Source organism: Bubalus kerabau, chromosome 2, assembly GCF_029407905.1.
Source record: "Bubalus kerabau isolate K-KA32 ecotype Philippines breed swamp buffalo chromosome 2, PCC_UOA_SB_1v2, whole genome shotgun sequence".
NCBI classification, from domain to species: domain Eukaryota; kingdom Metazoa; phylum Chordata; class Mammalia; order Artiodactyla; family Bovidae; genus Bubalus; species Bubalus kerabau.
This window is the reverse complement of record NC_073625.1, coordinates 111840359-111857249: the sequence shown is the minus strand read 5'-3', so window position 1 is coordinate 111857249 and position 16891 is coordinate 111840359. Positions and strand designations below refer to the sequence as shown.

General features: G+C 40.3%; 1 protein-coding gene across 11 annotated transcripts in view; it reads right to left on the bottom strand.

The window, feature by feature from the left end:
• The window catches only part of STXBP5L (syntaxin binding protein 5L), a 466532-nt gene extending 454353 nt beyond the window's left edge, over positions 1-12179 (bottom strand). For 4 of the 11 annotated variants that reach the window (XM_055568317.1, XM_055568321.1, XM_055568318.1 and 1 more), the window contains exon 1: positions 11617-12179. In XM_055568317.1, the coding sequence (XP_055424292.1) occupies positions 11617-11791 (175 nt within the window). In that variant the 5' untranslated portion in view covers positions 11792-12179. The remainder of the gene's footprint in view (positions 1-11616) is intronic. The other 7 variants (XM_055568323.1, XM_055568330.1, XM_055568328.1 and 4 more) reach the window with 2 other exon arrangements.
• Between the last annotated feature and the right edge of the window lie 4712 nt (positions 12180-16891).

The window sequence follows — 16891 nt, the reverse complement described above, 5'->3', positions numbered from 1 at the left end:
GCTGCACAATATTTCTTTTTACCTCACATTAGCAAGATCCTAATCACCTTGTCATGGTCAGCTACAAGGAAACTGGAAAGTGTCTGCATTCTGGGTGGCTAATTGCCTAAGTAATATTGAGGGTTATATTACTAGGGAAAGAAGAATAAACATTGAGGCTAACAACTGGCAATCTACGCCACAGTGCAGGATAGAGCTCTGGAAATTCTGTTTCCAGAGCAGCTTAGCCACAGCTGTTGCTAGGCATGAGAAGATTAATCCATGTAGCTATTAAGACATGCCTGGCTAGAAGTAGAAAAAATGGAAGTGGAAATTTCAGTTAGACGGTAGAATAGAATGCTTTGATTTTAAAATACAAAAGGAAATTATTCTTCAGAAAATACTGATGAGGGGCTGGAAAGGAGGGCCATGCTCTTAATTGATATCTGCTCTGCCCTTCAGGCTATAGAAGTGGGAGAGTCTGAGGAGAGCCGATTAAACTGATGATTAAAAGCAGAGGTCAATAAACTATGGCCTTAGGACTAAATCCAGCTCACAGTTTTTGTAAATAAAGTTTTATTAGAAAGCAGTCATGCTCATTCATTTATATGGCGCCTGTGGTTGTTTCCATGCTTGTAAAGGTAGAAACTGGTAGTTGCAACAGAGACCATGTGGCCTGCAAAGCTGAAAATATTTGCTATCTGGATCTTTAAAGAAAAAATTTGCAGACCTCTGGTTAAAACATCTGAGTGAAGCAGTCCAATCTCTAACTTTAAATACTTACTATGTTCTTAAAGCAATTTCACATGTAAAAATAACAGATTATAAATATGATCTGAGGTATAATAATAAGAATGCAATAGCTGCATATTATTGAGGGAGGGGCAAATTGCTTTTCTTAAATAATGAGTTGCCCTTTACCCTGGAGAAGTTTCTACTCATTGTAACTAGTTGGGTTCTCTGGACTCTGAATTCTCTTGTTTCCATAAGATCCTTTGCATGGCTATTGGAGCAACTGTGTCTGGACCTTACCTCTGATAGGTAATGAGAAATGGAATATTTCATGCCATATCAGTAAACAAAGGATGTCACAATCATCAACAATTGTAGCCACCATCAGAAGGTGAGCTGGTGAGAACTGAGGGTACCCGGGAAGGAATGAATACCTGACATCTAGCAGCCATCAAACTGCAGACACTCCCTATGATGAACCCTGAGGAAGCTTAGGATGCGAAAGACACAGGATACTGGCCCTACATAGCTGAGGTGTATTATCAAAGGAATGACTTATGTGGGAGGTCTCTTGCATCTTCCCATACACAGAAAAGCTCTAAATTTCTTAACTTGGGATATCTGGTTTTCCTTAATTAAAAAAAAAAAAAAAACTTTTGACATTCAACCTTCCTGCTCTTTGTTTCAAAATTTGTATGTAACCTGGCTCTCCCTCCTGTCCCCCATCGTCAAAGAAGGTCTCTCAGGGTTACTTAAGATGCTGCCTCTCAGGCTTAAGTCCTAAAAATTTTCATGGAATAAAACATAACTCTCAACTTTTAGGTAGCATGTACTTTTTCAGTCAATAATAACATATCCAACGAGTCATCTCACATGTTGTCCCTGAAGTTGCTATAATGCAAAATGGAGAGATTTAATTTTCTTAAGCTAATAAATTTACCTTTTCATATAAGGAAAACATCAAAGCACAGTGAAAAGGGAAAAAAAAAAAACCTCATCTTTCATACTCTAGATCAAATGTTACTTCCTCTGTGACAGTTTCTGTGCTCTGCTAGATGGAATTCATGTCAGACTCATCTGTCTTCTGTAGCATGTAGCTTGTACCTCTATTGAATCTGTCACATTATGCCTTGTTTTGAGATTGTTGGTGAACTTCCAGAATCTGAGTTCCTTAGTGGTGTAACTCTTATCATGGAGGCTTCTGAATACCCAGTATCCAGCACAACGCCTCGCACCTAATTTAGGTGCTCAGTAAATGTTGAATTGAAATGTGAAAATTCACTGCAAACACATCTTTTCTCTTTCTTGTCTATCACAGCAGATAGCAGACCTGCCTCCAGCAGACCTTGTTCTGGCCATTGCATTGTTTTCCCCTTTCCCTTCTCAGTTTATTTGCTCATTTACAGATCTATGTAAACTGTATCTATGTGAAAAATGTCTCTTTCCTGCTAAAAATTTCAAACAATGGATTTTATTCTTTCTTTAAAAATTCTCTTTCTGTGATACTTTTTCTTCCTCTGGACACTATTTTCCCTGCCTCCTTCTCAACTCCTAAACATTCACCTTTATGTACCCATCAAGCAGTGAAGCAGAAGAGAGAAAAGGAGCTTTATTTTTCTATATTCCCCCACCTCCTTCCTCTTGCTCCATTGATCCAAAACATTTGAACCTGTCTTGGCAAGAACTGATTCTGGTAAGAAGGGCAGCAGCTTTCCTGCCCTGAATTTTAAAACTTATGGTAGAAGAAGAGCCTCTTCCCACCCCCACTCTCATCAAAACATGGTCTTAGCTACAAGGACATAGATTCCTTTATTTTAAAAACAAACACATGGAAAACCAATTGTGATGAAAATGAGAGCCCACAAGAATAGATACTCCCACAATGCCCTTCATGGGCCATGGAGTGGCTCTGCCTTTATTAGCAAGGGACTCATGACAAGAGTCAAAGAATGGCTCCTATCTGGCCCCGGCCCTGTATCTGTGGGCCCTTTCACCTTTTGCTCATGCAGCTGCCAGGGCTGTCTCTTAGTGTTCTAGCTTCCTAGGTACCCACCAGATTCAGCTGCCAGGCTGAAAGGAAAGGAGAATTGATTTCAGTTTCCAACTTGAGCATGTCCTCACTGCTCTGACCTTGAACGGGGCTATTTCACTTTCTTGCCAATCCTTAGTCTATAGCCAGAGTTGTGTTCTCAGCATTGTTTTGATGCATTTCCCCAGGATTCTTTTCCTCACTTCTTCTCTGTGGCCTCTCATCTTGGCTGGCCCTGTGCCCTGACCCTCTCCAAACCCAGCAGGGCCTCCTTGCCAACCAGGATAATGATGGGCACTAAGAGAGTTGCGGCACTGGCTCTGGCACGCTGACAGGCACCAGAGAGGACCAGCAGCTGGAAGAGAACCAGGGCTACCTGGTCCATCCCTCCTAGGCTGAGCATCCCTTTGTAAATGAAGAGAGACTGGTCCTAACATTGAGGTGGTGTGACCTTTGGCAGGATCTATTTTTGCCTCCTTTTTAATTTATAAGATGAAAACAACACCAGAAAGGCACAAATCTTCACACAGAGACACTCAATGTCAGCACAGTGGCAAGAGCTCCTTGAAAGAAAGCAGTGATTGCTCTAGGCCAGAACAATTAAAGATGTGAGGAAGCAGTGCAGGAGAACTCAGATTCACTCAGACTTTGCAATGATAAGATTCAAACTACATTAGGTAATCTATAGTCAAGCAATTACACTTCTCTTGCCAGTGAGTGTATTTTATTTTCACAAGTCAGGCTTGTCTGGGAAATACCGATTCTGGCACAGTACTGCTATTCTAGAACCCCGTATTCATTCCATCCCTCTCTCCCTGGGCCATATCCCAGCAATAGGGGGTTGCATGACTCTCTCTGGAGCAAAGTTTATCCTTCTTGCTAAGAAGCAAAATGAAGATCCATAGATTCTTCTGCAGCTGGCAGTCAGAAATGGAGAAATATGTGATCTAGTTTCAGTTCTACTTCAGCTACTTGGGCAAGTTTCTTCACCTCTCTGGGTCTCGATTTCTTCCCCCTGTGAAATAAATTGGCTAAATTTTTCTCAAAGGTTCCTCCCAGGCTCTGCTACAATCATTCATTCTTAGCTGCATTAAGTACATCACAACTCAAGGCAAGAGAGAAGTGATTGGTTCTCAGGCGCACCATTTTCTCTTTGCACCTTTAATGGAAACTTTGCAGGGGACACTGCCTGGGGGGACAAGAATGGTGGTCAAAGAAGATTGTGCTCCAGAATCCTGGACATCGATTCCTCTTGAGAATCCATAGAGTTGACACACTCCTCTACTGGTATCTACAGAGGTGGCAAGAATCATCTTTAAGCATCATCCCTGCCCTCCGCTGCCCATCCAGTTTGCTGCACATGGAGTGAGTACTTCTCAGGGTCAATCACTGTTAGAAATACAAAGATTAATTTGGTAAGATAGCTTTCAAATCAAGCTTACAATATTTGATGGATCAAGGACCCAGCAAGGTAAAAACCCAAGGGCCCTAGTTGAAGAATCATTTTGATTCTTGTTTTCACCTAAGCAGAAAAGGAATTAAGCATCAGTTCAGAAGATGTTTGACATCAGACACACCTGTATCCAAATTTGGGCTAATCTCTCATTTAGTTTCCTCATCTTCAAAATGTCACAAAAATAGAACCACTCTCAAAGGATTAGTGAGATAATAATGCATGTAAAAATGCTTTACTTTCTTGTCATAAACCGCTTTTAAGTGCCTTTTTGTACTCTGGAAGATAACTAAGCATATAATTTTGAGTGCAAAACTGGACCTTCCCCTCACGAATTTTTCAGTGTGGTGCAAACATTAGATATCATACAAATAAATATATCAGTTTAAAAAGCTCTAAGTGCTATGTGTCATTTGGGTCCTCCAGGGAACAGTTGCAAAGACAGAATTATAAGCATAAGAGATTTGGTAGGGGTGGGGGGGGGGTTAATGTTTGAGAAATGTTAAGGGCAGAGGAAGCAGAATTGGGCAGAAGAGTATCAGACTGCAATGTAGATCTCTCAAAGGCTTGGCCATGTCGAAAGGGACCAAGGAACAAAGGTTGCCCATTAGAGGAATACCACGTTGGACAAGAATGACCAGGCACTAGGATTACGCACTATGTCTGGTCACTAGATTGGGGCTACCTGGAAGAACGTGGCCTGGCTAGAAAGCTGGGGCAGGTCCTGGATGCAATGAAAGAAGATAGTCAGTCAGCTATACTCTTTACAACTGCACAGCAAATTCTTAACAGGAGATCCATTTGGTGTAACTCCGTGGTTGTCCATGCTATGAAGGAGAATTCCAAGAGAGATTAAGGCAGAACCTAGCTTGGCCTTCCCTTACAATGTGTCCTTTACATGGAGATGTAGAGGATAAAGCCGCATTAACCAGACCAAGAGGTACTGGCAGGAGCCATCTAGGATAAGCAAGAGCATCTGAGAAAGCACTCTGCCAGGAGAGGGCAGGACTTGGGTTATGGAACCAAAGGAGAATAAGATTTGAAGCTGAAAAGGCTGAAGCCAGATTGGGCAGGACCTAGTCATCCATGAAAAGGATTTTGGTCTTTCTCAGAAGAACGAAGAGAAACCAGTAAGAATTTTAAGAAGGATGAGGGAGGAGTCAACAATATGATCAGATCTGCAGTTTTTAAATATTACTGTGGTTACTCCATTGACGTAAGAATTAGAACAAGAAGAAATTCAGGGAGACCATTTAGGAGGTTCTTGCACCTGAGTTATTACTCAGACATAGTAAGCCCTCCAAAATCAAGACCAATTATCATTATTAATAATTATAAGCCTGAATTACATACTCTTGCTCCATGCATTAAATCTAGACAATTTTGCATTTGCCTTAAGCTCTTGACCAATTACCTCCAGGCTAGTCATTATTCATCACTGATGATACTATTCCATACCCCCCTATTTCATTGCTCTGTTTTTCATACATTTTGCTTCGTTGTAACAACCTTACTATTCCCTGTACACAATTTATACATTTCTGCTCCAAACCACAGTCCATGTCCATATGCATGCCTTTCCCCACCTTCTGCCAAAATTTTCTTCCTCTCTTCTCAAACTCCACTCCAGCCTACTCCTCCTGGCCTGATAGAACCAGAGGGTGATGGGAGGGAGGAACTACCACCTCTATAAGGCAGGTACATGTATGACAAACACCTCTGTAAGGCAGGTGCATGTATATAAGGCATGTGGCCTGGCTAGAAAGCTGGGGCAGATCCTGGATGCAGTGAAAGAAGACAGTCATCTATACTCATTAAAACTGCACAGCAAATTCTTGATGGGAGGTCCACTTGGTATACCTCCATGGCTGTCCATGCTATGAAGGAAAGTTCTTTTCATGGTATTTTTTCTCTTATGATCTTCTAGAAATCAAGAACTTGAGGAGTAATAGGCACTTTGAAAATGGAAATGGATAATTTATATTTCAAAAAACATCATTTTTAAAAAGTCAGAAATGGTTAGTATAGATAGTTTAGGATGGAGAACAGGAGCAAATGAGGAATTGCTAGAAAAGGAAAAAAATAAATGTGATTGTCAAGAAAATAGATAGTAATAACAGGAACTGAAATGTGTTTAGCACTTACAACATATAGCTACTATTCTAAGAACTTAATGAGATATATTATATCACTTAATTTTTGCAAGAACTGTATGAGGGTATGATTCTTATCCCTATTGTATAATGTTGAATGATGAGTATCACCCCTGAGCTCTAAAGAGAAAGAACATTTTCTTGGACAGCTAATTTTTGAGCCTTAGTTGTGCCATGTGGTCAGGAGGTGAGAGGGAAAAGCTGACAGAAGCCAACTGACTTATAAAATGAAGCTGACTCCCAGAGGGAAAGACTGGGTAAGTAGACAGAGGAAAGGCAGGTAAGAAGGAAGTGGGATTCGGAAAGGTGAGAAGTTTACAAAATATTTAAGGAAGTTTTGCATATCTCTTCTCCATGTCTTTAAGAATTAACAAAGACCTACACTGCCCTTTAGACTTTTCTGCCTCAGGCTTTTGTAGTCTTCAATAATGTGCCAAGTCTGGGCTTAACGAGAGCTGGATAGCCCAGCTCCTTCAGATTTACCCAAAGGTATGGTCTCTGGGAACTGTGGAGGAGTATACAGTACAGACATTAACTTTTTTAAGATTTTTTTTTTTTTTGACGTGGACCATTTTTTTTCTTTTTTTTATTTTAAATTTATTTATTTTAATTAGAGGCTAATTACTTTACAATATTGTATTGGTTTTGCCATACATCAATATGAATCAGCCACAGGTGTACACGTGTTCCCAATCCTGAACCCCCCTTCCACCTCCCTCCCCATACCATCCCTCTGGGTCATCCCAGTGCACCAGCCCCAAGCTTCCTGTATCCTGAATCAAACCTGGACTGGCGATTCATTTCTTATATGATATTATACATGTTTCAATGCCATTCTCCCAAATCATTCCCCCCCCCCCCCCAACAGAGTCCAAAAGACTGTTCTATACATCTGTTCCCTTTTGCTGTCTCACATACAGGGTTATCGTTATGATCTTTCTAAATTCCATATATATGCATTAGTATACTGTATTGGTGTTTTTCTTTCTGGCTTACTTCACTCTGTATAATTGGCTCCAGTTTCATCCACATCATTAGAACTGATTCATATGTATTCTTTTTAATGGTGACCATTATTTAACTTCCTTTTTAACTCATAAGAGCTATAGGATTTAAAGCAGAGCAAACTGCTGAGATTGCGTGGTTATACACCCATGTTTCAGGGGCAAGGGCTGAGTAATACTCCATTGTGTATATGTATCACAGCTTTCTTATCCATTCATCTGCTGATGGACATCTAGGTTGTTTCCATGTCCTGGCTATTATAAACAGTGCTGAGATGAACATTGGGGTACACGTGTCTCTTTCAATTCTGGTTTCCTCAGTGTGTATGCCCAGCAGTGGGATTGCTGGGTCGTATGACATTTCTATTTCCATTTTTTTAAGGAATCTCCACACTGTTCTCCATAGTGGCTGTACTAGTTTGCATTCCCACCAACAGTGTAAGAGGGTTCCCTTTTCTCCACATCCTCTCCAGTATTTATTGCTTGTAGACTTTTGGATAGCAGCCATTCTGACTGGCGTTAAGTGGTACCTCATTGTGGTTTTGATTTGCATTTCTCTGATAATGAGTGATGTTGAGCATCTTTTCGTATGTTTGTTAGCCATCTGTATGTCTTCTTTGGAGAAATGTCTATTTAGTTCTTTGGTCCATTTTTTGATTGGGTGGTTTAGTTTTCTGGAGTTGAACTGTAGGAGTTGCTTGTATATTTTTGAGATTAGTTGTTTGTCAGTTGCTTTATTTGCTATTATTTTCTCCCATTCTGACAAACCCACAGCAAACATTACCCTCAATGGTGAAAAATTGAAAGCATTTCCCCAAAGTCAGGAACAACACAAGGGTGCCCACTTTCACCACTACTATTCAACATAGTTTTGGAAGTTGTGGCCACAGCAATTAGAGCAGAAAAAGAAATAAAAGGAATCCAAATTGGAAAAGAAGAAGTAAAACTCTCACTGTTTGCAGATGACATGATCCTCTACATAGAAAACCCCAAAGACTCCACCAGAAAATTACTAGAGCTAATCAATGAATATAGTAAAGTTGCAGGATATAAAATCAACACACAGAAATCCCTTGCATTCCTATACACTAATAATGAGAAAATAAAGAAATTAAGGAAACAATTGCATTCACCATTGCAACAAAAAGAATAAAATACTTAGGAATATATCTACCTAAAGAAACTAAAGACCTATATTAGAAAACTATAAAACACTGGTGAAAGAAATCAGAGGACACTAATAGATGGAGAAATATACCATGTTCATGGATTGGAAGAATCAATATAGTGAAAATGAGTATACTACCCAAAGCAATCTATAGATTCAATGCAATCCCTATCAAGCTACCAACGGTATTTTTCACAGAGCTAGAACAAATAATTTCACAAACCTCGAATAGCCAAAGCAATCTTGAGAAAGAAGAATGGAACTGGAGGAATCAACCTGCCTGACTTCAGGCTCTACTACAAAGCCACAGTCATCAAGACAGTATGGTACTGGCACAAAGACAGAAATATAGATCAATGGAACAAAATAGAAAGCCCAGAGATAAACCCACGCACCTATGGACACCTTATCTTTGACAAAGGAGGCAAGAATATAAAATGGAGAAAAGACAATCTCTTTAACAAGTGGTGCTGGGAAAACTGGTCAACCACTTGTAAAAGAATGAAACTAGAACACTTTCTAACACCATACACAAAAATAAACTCAAAATGGATTAAAGATCTAAACATAAGACCAGAAACTATAAAACTCTTAGAGGAGAACATAGGAAAAACACTCTCTGATATAAATCACAGCAGGATCCTCTATGACCCACCTCCCAGAATATTGGAAATAAAAGCAAAAATAAACAAATGGGATCTAATTAAAATTAAAAGCTTCTGCACAACAAAAGAAACTATAAGCAAGGTGAAAAGACATGGACCATTTTTAAAGTCCACTCAAATTTTTTGAATTTGTTACAATACTGTTATATTTTGGTGTTTTGGCTCCAAGGACTGTGGGATCTTAGTTCCCCCATGAGGGACTGAACCTGCACTCCCTGCACTGGAAGGCAAAGTCTTAACCACTGGACCACCTGGGAAGGCCCCAGACATTAAATGGAGAGGCACCTCTTTCTCTCGATCTGGAGGGTAGGATGAGGGAACACGGTTGGAAAAGGTTTTTTCTGTCACAGTGGAGGGCAATTTTGAAAGAGGAGTTTCATGGAATATCAGTGCCAAGGAAATGAAAGCAGGGACTTAGTGCAGAGGGTTTACAATTCCCATGTTGATCCAAGTAATCATGAAGGCTCACAGGGACCAAGGAGCAGAGGCTGCACTGAGGCCACAGTGAAGGTGAAGAGGCTTAATTTCCAGTAAATTGTGGCTAAATCTGTACTGTTCTGCTTTCTCTCCCTTAACATTTGGCTAATTGACTTCCCCACCCACCCAAGAACCAGAATTTTATGTCCTGATCCCCAAGTTACCAGTGGAAAGAAGAAGGAGCAAAACTTTGCTCAAGGAAGAGCTGTGTTAACAAAATAAGTATAATTAGTGTGCTAGTGCAGGGAGAGAAGCTCCATTTCTTCTGCTGAATTCCGGGCCTCATTTGCATTAGAAAAACAATCTCATTAGAGCAGTATATTAGATTATAAGATGTTTTCCAGGACAATCTTTCAGAAGAGCCACAGCAATCCCTTGCATATACACACACAAACAGACACAGATGCATATCCTAAATTTTCCAATTAAAAGTACATACTTTTTTTTTAATTAAAAATCATCCAGAAAGTAATATAAACTGACCACTGGATGCTTCTAAATTTAAGACAGGAAGACCTGTGGAGCTTTAAAGAGATAAGGACTGGGAGTTTGAAGGAAGAGACATTAAGGAAAACTGTATGGCAAGGTTAAGAGAACTGTGGAATTAATGCTGTTTAAAAAAATAACTGTGTTAAAATTTTTTCTCAAGGAATTAGTCCATCTTATTGGCTTAGGAGATTACAAAAGTAATTCCTTTTTTCAGGAATTTTAATTGGATGGCTACAACAAGGTACACCTGGGGAACCCCTCCTAGTGCTAGAATTTCAGTCAGCATGCTAAACCTGTTCCCATGTTAAGACTACTTGCTTGCTTTCATTCCTCCTTACCCTTACCTTGCAAAATATTTCTGTTTTCTCTCTCGGTTGCACAATAACATAAAATAAAACTATTTAGGAGTAAAAAAAAATTTAATGATCATCTTGTCCTATTCTCTCATTTTCTAGGTAAGAAAACCAGGACAAGATAGGTTAATTTTCCTAGGATCCTACCACCAGTTAAAGGCAGGGGTGAGGAAAGACCTAGAACCCAGGTCCTCCTTCCAACAGGCCTCTGGCTGTTGCCTCTTCAGTAACCCTCCTAGGGCAGCTCTCTCATTTTCTAATTTTCCTTCCTGGGGGCTTTTGCTAGCTCTTTACGGCATCTTTACAGATGACATGGAGTCAATATAGCACACACACAATATGTTTATGCAAGGGCAATCTCAAATGCCCTGGTCTGGTTTCTGAAACACATTTTTGTGGCCTTTTGGCTTAGTTTGCACACTGGACATATGTTTCATTTTAAGCAGGCTGGCCCAAATGCCTTCCCTCTAAAAGAAGTATAACAGTAAAAAAAGAACACAGCAGAAAATCCTCTATTTTTCTTTTTAAAAAAGTGGAAAATACAACAAATACATAACAGAAAACTGGGAAAGTCATAATCCCATCACTGTAGCCACCTCTGTAATCGCTATGATGTTTTAATACTTCCTCCAGGCCTTCTCACAGGCATCTCTTTTTAATATCATTGTTATCTGTCCTTAATCTGACTTAGTTCTGACTTGTTTTTGGAAGCAGCTGTCTGCAAACTGTCTTGTTCTTCCTCAGAATCAGTGAAAGGACATCTAGAGAACACCTCAGAGCTTCCCTCAACACATAACTGGGAATTAGAAATAATTTTTCTGTCATATGGTTGGGGTTTGTGGTAGAGCCTGCTAATTGTGTTTAATATCCATAATTTCCTTTTATCTTACGAAGAAAACCCCAATTTTATTAAAAACAACTCAATACCAAGCTTAAAAAAACTCCTATTCCTACAGCCTCTCTTTTAGTTAGGACTGGTCAAGTACAATAGATGGGGTTAAAAGATATAAGTAGGGATCACAGTGGGGAATCTTGCAGAGAATAGCCTTTAAAGCGGACTGACACTGTTGATAAGCGCTTGTTTGGTTCTTCCCCGCTTCCTCCCTCTTCCTACCTGTGTGGTAGATGTGAAGGCTGGAGTTGCAGAAACCCTGACGGTGAGGCAGTCCTGAAGAGGAAAACTGCAGGCCAAGGAATAAGCCCCATCCTTCGCGTTGTGGTGCTGCAGACCGGCTCTGGACTACCAAGTTTCCAACTTTAGGTTGTTTGAGAGAAAAGTACATATCCATCTTGTTTAATCTACACTTTTGTCAGATTTTTTAAACTTGAAACCCAAAATTACTGGCGCAGGAGCCAAACCACCCTGAAACGCATTCAGAGAGAGTTTCCCTTGAACGCCTTGTCTGAATGCCCTAAAGGTTCCTCGAAGTCTGGATTCCTCGGTTACTTGCGGTTTTTCAGTCCTCTCTTCGCACCTCCATCTCCCACACTGGTGCCCTGGCAAGGCCACAACCTCAACCTCTGGACTCTTTAAACCTGACTCTCTGGACACCCAAGGCTGTGCTCTTTTCCTCTTAACCTTTGCCTGAGTTCCCGTTGCATCCGGGCTTTGCCTGGGAAGCCGCCGCTCCTTCTAAACCCCGCCCCTCCTCACTCCTACCCGCTCAATTAGTGTCTGCACCTGCTGGGGGGCTTCCTGAACAACTTTCTACTAAATGCCTATAAAAGATTTATATGAGATATTTCTTTTTAGAACATCACCTAAGATGTGCTCAAATTTTATCTGCAATTTCCAGATTGTTTTTTCCCCTTTCCTAAAAGTCTCTATCAAATTAAGGACTAGTTCCCATAGTGAGAGCAAGAGGTAATCATGGCTAACTAGACCCAGTTAGCCATGAAAAATCTATGCATATGTGGGTGGAAGAAGACGCTTTTGGGGGAAATTTTCCTCCAAGGGTTAACCATAGAATTAGAGAGGCCCTTGATCTATTATATTATTTTTACCCCTTAATCTTTCTCATTAAGTTATGATTCTAGCAACACAAAAGATCTGAAATCTTTAAGATATGAATTTACTTAATGGAGGCGATGGCACCCCACTCCAATACTCTTGCCTGGAAAATCCCATGGACGGAGGAGCCTGGAAGGCTGCAGTCCATGGGGCCCCAAAGAGTCTGATACGACTGAGCGACTTCACTTTCACTTTTCACTTTCATGCATTGGAGAAGGAAATGGCAACCCACTCCAGTGTTCTTGCCTGGAGAATCCCAGGGACAGGGGAGCCTGATGGGCTGCCGTCTATGGGGTCGCACAGAGTTGGACATGACTGAAGCGACTTAGCAGCAGCAGCAGCAGTAACTTTTAAGCCAATCTAAGATATCCAACTTGTGCATAAAAATAAGCAAAGAAAGTGAATTATTTAATAGTAACCTCAGTGTCTGGATTTTAGTGCTAAGTACAATTCTCCCCTAAACTATCCCTCAGCAATATTAGCTGTGACTATAACTTAGTCTAGTCAGGTATTAATATTTTCTCCTTGGATTCTCGTGGTTGTCCTTAATGCAGACCCTCAGGGAAGCAATCTATCTGGTCCAGATTTGCTGCTAATAAAGCATTCACAGGACTATTGCCTAATGTAATTTAACTTGGTTTGTGTGTGCTCCCACTTGTCTAAGAGCCTGAGTTTAGATAGAGAAAGACAGAAGAGGCCCCCTTGGCTGGCTCTGGGAGGAACTGTGCATTGGAGAAGATGAAAGGCTACATAAGTGTCTCTTGGCATGAGTATCTAAGGCTTGGCTTTTGGAGACTAATTATTACTTTCAGCAAATTGAGAACTGCTATAAAAACATTTATATTCCAGGGGAGATATCTCAAATCCTAAAAGATGATGCTCTGAAAGTGCTGCACTCAATATGCCAGTAAATTTATAATACTCAGCAGTGGTTACAGGACTGAAAAAGGTGTTTTCATTCCAATCCCAAAGAAAGACAATGCCAAAGAATGTTCAAACTACTGCACAATTGCACTCATCTCACACACTAGCAAAGTAATGCTCAAAATTCTCCAAGCTAGGCTTCAACAGGTATATGTCAAGGTTGTACATTGTCACCCTGTTTATTTAACTTATGTGCAGAGCACATCATGCGAAATGCCGGGCTGAATGAAACACAAGCTGGAATCAAGATTGCCAGGAGAAACATCAATAACCTCAGATATGCAGATGACACCACCTTATGGCAGAAAGCCAAGAGGAACTAAACAGCCTCTTGATGAAAGTGAAAGACGAAACTGAAAAAGCTGGCTTAAAACTCAACATTCAAAAGACCAAGATCATGGCATCCAGTCCCATCATTTCATGGCAAATAGATGGGGAAACAATGGAAACAGTGAGACTTTATTTTCGAGGGCTCCAAAAATCACTGCAGATAGTGACTGTAACCATGAAATTAAAAGACACTTTCTCCTTGGAAGAAAATCTATGACCAACCTAGACAGCATATTAAAAAGGAGAGACATTACTTTGCCAACAAAGGTCCATCTAGTCAAAATTATGGTTTTTCCAGTAGTCATGTATGGATGTAAGAGTTGGACCATAAAGAAGGCTGAGCGCCAAAGAGTTGATGCTTTTGAACTGTGGTGCTGGAGAAGATTCTTGAGAGTCCCTTGGACTGCAAGGAGATCAAACCAGTCAATCCCGAAGGAAATCAATCCTGAATATTCATTGAAGCTCCAATACTTTGGCCACCTGATGTGAAGAGCTGACTCATTAGAAAGGACCCTGATGCTGGGAAAGATTAAAGGCTGGAGGAGAAGGGGACAACAGAGTATGAGATGGTTGGATGGCATCACTGACTTGATGGACATGAGTTTGAGCAAGCTCCGAGAGTTGTTTATGGATAGGGAAGCTTGGCATGCTGCAGTCCATGAGATTGCAAAGAGAAGAACACACAAAGAGCAACTGAACTGGACTGAACTGATAAAGACATTTCAAAGGTGGTCCATTCTGACAGGGGTAGTTCTAAATCTTGAGGCCCTCCATGGCTTACTTCTCTATCTTTATCAGAAACTGCTCAGAAGATCTAATCCAGAGATTAAATTATTTGTCCCCTAGGGAGTCTCATTTCGGAGAAGGCAATGGCACACCACTCCAGTACTCTTCCCTGGAAAATCCCATTGATGGAGGAGCCTGGTGGGCTGCAGTCCATGGGGTTGCTAAGAGTCGGACACGACTGATCGACTTTACTTTCATTTTTTACTTTCATGCACTGGAGAATGAAATGGCAACCCACTCCAGTGTTCTTGCCTGGAGAATCCCAGGGATGGAAGAGCCTGGTGGGCTGCCGTCTATATGGTTGCACAGAGTCAGACACGACTGAAGCGACCTAGCAGCAGCAGGGAGTCTCATTTACCTCCTGTGTTATGCAGAGTAATTCTGCATACACATACACCCTAACATATACCTCCAAATTCCCTCTCCACCACCCATCGTGACTTGGCGAACAGCTACCACGACCTCCGCTCAGAAATATAAACAACAAAAAATTAACTTCTCTTACACACAGATAAAAGACAAAACGAAAATAGCTCAAGGGGTGGAATTCTGGGTGGTTTAATTTTTTTCTTCTTTCTACTTTCAGCCTTGCCATACTTTCTTTGATTATAATACATATTAATAAACGCTAACATTTCCTGAGTACTGACTCTAGGCCAGGTACTCTGCTAAGCACATTACATATTTTATCTCACTTAATCCTCTTTAAAAATCTATGGATATACATATAAGGAAACTAAAGAAATTAAGTAACTTATCAGTGAGTAGCCTGCGTCTAAGTTCAGGTCTAGCTGGCATTAAAGTCAGGACTCTTAGCTACAACAATATTATTTTTATAACAGAGAAAGTACACATTAAATAAAGATTATAAGATGTTGAAACTAGAAATTTAGTCATGACTTTATCTTAAGAAATTGTACTGTTCTAAAAATGAAAGGGTACATGGCATAATAGTATATTTAGTATGGTGGTTAAGAGCCTGGGGTTTGGAGCCAGAACTCATGAGCTCAACTTTCAGTTACATAGTCTTGCTATCTCCACGACCCTAGGCAAGTTACATAACTTCCCCATAACATATTTTCTCCATTGACAAAATGGAGATAATAGCACCTACTATGGGGTTATTGTGAAAACTATTGTATTACATAAAATGCTTAAATAGCACCTGGCACATAGTAAGTACTATGCAAGTATTATTGCTGTTGTCAGTATTGTTGTTCTTATTATTGTTTTTATTCCAAGGTTTTTGAAGCCAAGCTATTATTCTCCTGAAAAGAAATCTGGGCTAAAATTCTCCTAAGCTCCTGCATGGAGGATTTTAAGAATGACTGCCTTCCTTTTCTAGTGGAATAGCAGTGAGGAAAGGAATGAAGGTATTATGGTGATCAATCTCTTTGGGGGCTGAAAGGATGACTTTACAGTGAAAAGTCTCCTGATGTCATCTCAACTACACAGTTAAGCCTCAGAGTAGAAACTTCCTGTTCATCTTTTTTTTTTCTTTCATGTAACAAATTAAAACTAATCTATTATCAAAGGTCTGTTCATCATTTTTAAAAGCCGGGGGAAAGTGTGTAAGAATTACCAAATGAAACTCAAAGAAATGAAAGTATAATATATGAAATAATAAAAATATTTCTCCAGCAGAAACAATTATTGCCTAACATATGTTCAAAAAGCAAAGTGAGGATTTCTGTTACTAAGCTAATCGATGAGTACAAGAGCTTAAGTTTCACTGGGGTGAGAATTCCTAAGAGACTCAGGTTTTCCAAAGTGGTGGTCCCTGCTCAAAAAGTCACAGGACTTGAACCCTCAAGCCTGGACTTACAGCAGATGTCAGCGGCTCCCAAATTAAGGCTGAAGAAAAAAAAAAAAATATATGAAATATCAGGTGAAATCAGAGAAGTGAACCCAATTGGGGGAAAACAGAGAAAATGGTGGTTCCTTTGGTGTAGGGAATATAAATCAAATAAATAATGTTTCCTCCCTTCTCACCTCCCACTGCCTAATGGAAAGCTCTCCTCAAAGGTAGCCTTAGCAACATGGTACTTCTAGAATCTGGGAGCCCCCCTCCTCCCCCGCCCCCACTCCCGCCACTAGGACAGTGGCTCAGCTATTAAATAGCTCTGAATTCTGACTTTTTAGCTTCTATTCCTTAGCCTTGCTCTACATCTTGACAGGGAAGGACAAATTCATTCTGCCAGTCACATAAGAGCCTTTGAAATATTTGCAATGATCGAGATGTTTCTTTGGTTGACTTTTTTTTTTCTTCTCTAGGCTAAATATGACCATTTCTATCAACTCTCTGATTTTCTGACTCTCATCATTCTATTTGCCATTG